This window comes from Austrofundulus limnaeus, unplaced genomic scaffold (genome assembly GCF_001266775.1).
Source record: "Austrofundulus limnaeus strain Quisiro unplaced genomic scaffold, Austrofundulus_limnaeus-1.0 Scaffold136, whole genome shotgun sequence".
Taxonomy (NCBI): Eukaryota; Metazoa; Chordata; class Actinopteri; order Cyprinodontiformes; family Rivulidae; genus Austrofundulus; species Austrofundulus limnaeus.
This window is the reverse complement of record NW_013952538.1, coordinates 244330-248563: the sequence shown is the minus strand read 5'-3', so window position 1 is coordinate 248563 and position 4234 is coordinate 244330. Positions and strand designations below refer to the sequence as shown.

The following is a 4234-nucleotide window of genomic DNA, read 5'->3' as shown; positions in this document are numbered from 1 at the left end:
ACCCGACCCTCCTTTGTTTAGCCATTAGCCTTATCAGAATGTTTTTCCCTCAGGATAACACGAGTACCAGGACCACTTTGGACCCTTTTCTCCATTTATGGTTTAAAAGACAATTTTTTTTTCCTTATTTGAACTTTTTCATGAATTACCACCCAAATAAAAAACAAAAAATGATAAATAGAACAATTCTTTAACTTTAAATTTTATCCACCCACAAATTAAAAAAAGACAACAGATTTGTTTGTTGTGAGTTTATTGAAGTGTATCCCCCTTTGTAATCTTAGATCGGTTTCCATTGATGTTGATAATTTTTTTAAATCACTAATATTATGTATAATTAGAATTATAGTCCCCAGTCCTCTTCCACAATCAAGCAGGCAGTTTACAAGATTGAAGCTGTTTGGGTGCATAGTGAGACAGTCACATACGGATATACTGTCACAGGAAGAGGAACAAAAACTAGAAATAAAAACATTTTTCATATAAGTTCATATAAGAACAATGCACACCACAGAAAGTCCTCCGGGGGGTAAAAATAAAAATAAAAGCCATGATTGCAACATCAACTATACAGGCATACACGGACAATACTAAGAGAAAAGAGGATCAGGATTCACTTGTTTGTGTCGTTCTTCACCTGTAAAAACACACATTTGCTTTTTTAAATTTGTTCTCTAAGCCTGGTCTTTCTGTGCATCTCTGCCTGCACAGCCCTCCAGCTCCAAAAAATATAAAATAAAATAAAATAAAATAACATGCTTTGACCCAGGGCTGGCTGGGCATTTCTATTTTAGGAAAAATTGCATCTTCGGTAATTTACGATTGGATATGTATTTGTGCATACCGGTCAACATCGACGAGGGTGAGCATCGTCTCCCAAGTTTTCTTTTTTAGTTTGTATATTAAAAAAATAAATAAATCCAAGGAATTTTTGACACAAAATTAAACAAATGAACGCCTTAAAGGAACTTATTGAATGTAAGGTGAGGGAAGTAATACATTCAAACTAATTCATCCTGCTCCTGTGTGTGTCGGAGGGGGAAATGATCACATTCATTCATTCAGTTTAGTCAAAGTTTAGAGTTTGAGCTGGGGGGTCTGTGCAAACCTTCACCCTCGAGCAAAAACTACAAACCCTCCAATAAACCTCCTCCCTGTGAAATAAAAACAAAAAAACCATGGAATAAAAACCTCTAATCTTATATATTCATATTTAAATCTTATATCTTGTATCATAAAGAAATCATTTCACTTTTTTTTCTCCATTTTGTTGTTCTCACTAAACATTTTAATAATCGGTACAAAGAACCTTAATATACAAGCAATCTATCAAGATTAAAAAGAAGAAATTAAAACACTGATGATTTAGTCGTCAGAAGGTTCACCATCGACACGCCGCAAGAATGGAAAAACCCAAGAGTCGTGTCGTAAACATTAGTCTGATTTTCCTCTCACATAATAATAATAAAAAAAAACAAACATCGGAAGAAATGTTATACATCTTGATTTGTGCTGATAGTTACAGATGGATCATTTTATTTTTTGCAAACTTCTCTAAATAAACATGATCAAAAAGAGCTCTATAGTACAACAGTAGCAGTAGTAGCTTTTACTTAAGGATTGTTTCCGAACAAACCGGTAAAATGCCGTTTGGATGTGTAGAAATGGTTTTTAACAAGAGCGTTGCATGTGTTATTGGTCAGTAGTATGTTCCCCGCTCGGTTTTCTGCAGGCTGCGGTTAGATCTGCATCTGCTCCAGGTATTTGTAGGTGGGGTTCTCGTAGCCGTGGTTCTGCATCTTGCTCAGGTGTCGGTCCTCTGGGGTCAGCATGGGGTCCACCTGTGAGACGGGACACGGTGAGGAGACAACAATGAGCGCTAACGAAAACCTCAGGAGATCAAGATTTGACCAAAACAGCTTTAACACAAGATGTTCTCCATCTTACACTGATTATACATAGTGGGATTGTGGAGGTAACAGGTCCAGGAGAGAAACCTAGACCTCCCTTTCCTGTCTACCTGGGAACACCTTGGGTATCCCAGGTAGACAGGAAGTTCAGCAGTTTCTGGGTCTGCCTGGGTCTCTTACTTATGGAATGTACCCAGAAAACCTCCAAAGGGAGGCATCCTGATCACATAAACCACCTCAACCAACTCCTTTTGATGCAGAGCGGCAGATCTAATCCAAGCTCCCCCCAATCTCTAAGGGTCTGGCCATCCTATGGAGGAAGCTCGTTCAGCTGCTTGTATCCGGGATCTCATTCTTTGGGTCATGATCCAAACTTCGTACATGGACCAGTAAATCAAGAGCTTTGCCTTTCAAATCAGCTCTGCCTTAACATGACTGACTAAAGCAACACCCTCATTACTGAGGACAAATCCCCAATCTGTCGATGAATCGCCCGCTCCGTCCTACCATGACTCATGAAAAACAATGCCTCAACTCGTCCACTTGTGGCAAAGACCCCCTTCCAACCTGGAAATGGCATTCCACCCATTTGCAGTTGAGAACCATGGCCTCAGACTCGAGGGCCCGACATATTCGATCCGAAACCAAACACTGTTGCCAGTAAGGGTCCACCGATTTCCTAAATATTGAGAGGTCGGGTGATACTTGGATAAGATCAGTGGAAAATATGAGCTTCTCAATCAGCCACAGTCCTCTTTTGCTCTGCTGTGAGCCCTACCTCATGTCCAGTTAAAACAAGTCTGTTTTGTTTTAAGGGTATTGTTCAATGTTTTTCAGTACAATTAGATTGGAACATTGAATGTACAGAAATTATCGCATTCGCCTGTGAGATAAAGTTCGGCCCAGGCCTTGTGTCAAGAAGTGGATGAAGCTGCTCTGCGGACAAAATAACGCAATTTTCGTATTTTAGAAGGGCTGACTTTCATCAGAGCTGCTTCCCATTCGATTGCGAACATGTTGAAGGTTGTGGCTCAAAGACGCCAATAGAACCACATCATCTGCATAAAGTAGAAACGAGAGCCTGAGGTTCCTAAAAAAAGATATCCTCCCCTTCACGACTGCATCTTAAAATCCTTCCGTAAACATCACAAACCAGTTGAGATAAAAAGAATGCATCTCTGACTGAATATACATTTGACACTTAGGAACTCAGTTGTCCCAGTTTACCTCCACGATGCCGTGACTGATGGTGCCATATTGCCTTTTCCTCAGAAGCACCAGGCTGATCACAATCACTGTAGCTATGGCCACGGCGATCATCAGCAGGCCAAACAGAGCGGTGCTGCCAAAGCTGAAGTCCTCTCCCAGGGGCCGGTAAGTGTCCTGAAGACGACACACAGAGAAACAAAAGTTTTGTGTCACGTCTGTGATTTATTTTAATACAAAATTAACTCAGAAAACATCATCTAAGAGCGGTGATTCCCTTTTTATTATTATTTTTAACCAGGAATTACACAAAGATTCAACTTCAGGTGATTTATTAAAAATGATTTAATAGAAAAAATAACTCAGTTTAATGGTTGGTGTGTGATATTTCCTCTCTGTACGTGAAGAATGTTTGAATTTGAAAATATTTAAATCCAAATGTTCAAAGGAAGTGGTAAAAAATATTACTTCTTAAAGATCAAAGAGGCTTTGAAGTGGTGAAATCAATGGAGTGACTTGCAGTGTATCGAAGCAAACATCCCTGTGGCTTCAGCTGGGTTTTATTCACCCACGGACAGAGTGCTCACATTCATGTTTTATTAACACTGAACTGCCAAAACATTAAAACCATCCATAGAGTCTATACCATTGATCGGGTTGTTTCAGCTGATTTACTGTTTTGACAATAATACAGATGCTGTTTAAAAACAAACCTTAAAACTGGTTAAAACCAATCACCCCAGTCCAATATGACCCACCACCCCAGTCCAATTCGACCCACCATTTCAGTCCAATATGACCCACCATTCCAGTCCAATATGACCCACCACCCCAGTCCAATATGACCCACCATTCCAGTCCAATATGACCCACCACCCCAGTCCAATACGACCCACCATTCCAGTCCAATATGACCCACCACCCCGGTCCAATACGACCCACCACCCCAGTCCAATACGACCCACCACCCTAGTCCAATACGGCCCACCATTTCAGTCCAATTTGACCCACCACCCCAGTCCAATATGACCCACCATTTCAGTCCAATATGACCCACCACCCCAGTCCAATATGACCCACCATTCCAGTCCAATACGACCCACCATTCCAGTCCAATA

At 40.6% G+C, this 4234-nt stretch overlaps 1 protein-coding gene across 1 annotated transcript in view; it reads right to left on the bottom strand.

Moving 5' to 3' along the window:
- Window positions 1-236: 236 nt before the first annotated feature.
- The window catches only part of aplp2 (amyloid beta (A4) precursor-like protein 2), a gene marked incomplete at its 5' end in the record, with an annotated part of 14810 nt that continues 10812 nt past the window's right edge, over window positions 237-4234 (bottom strand). Inside the window, 2 exon segments of the mRNA XM_014015884.1 lie at window positions 237-1841; window positions 3138-3293. Coding sequence (XP_013871338.1) covers window positions 1740-1841; window positions 3138-3293 — 258 coding nt within the window.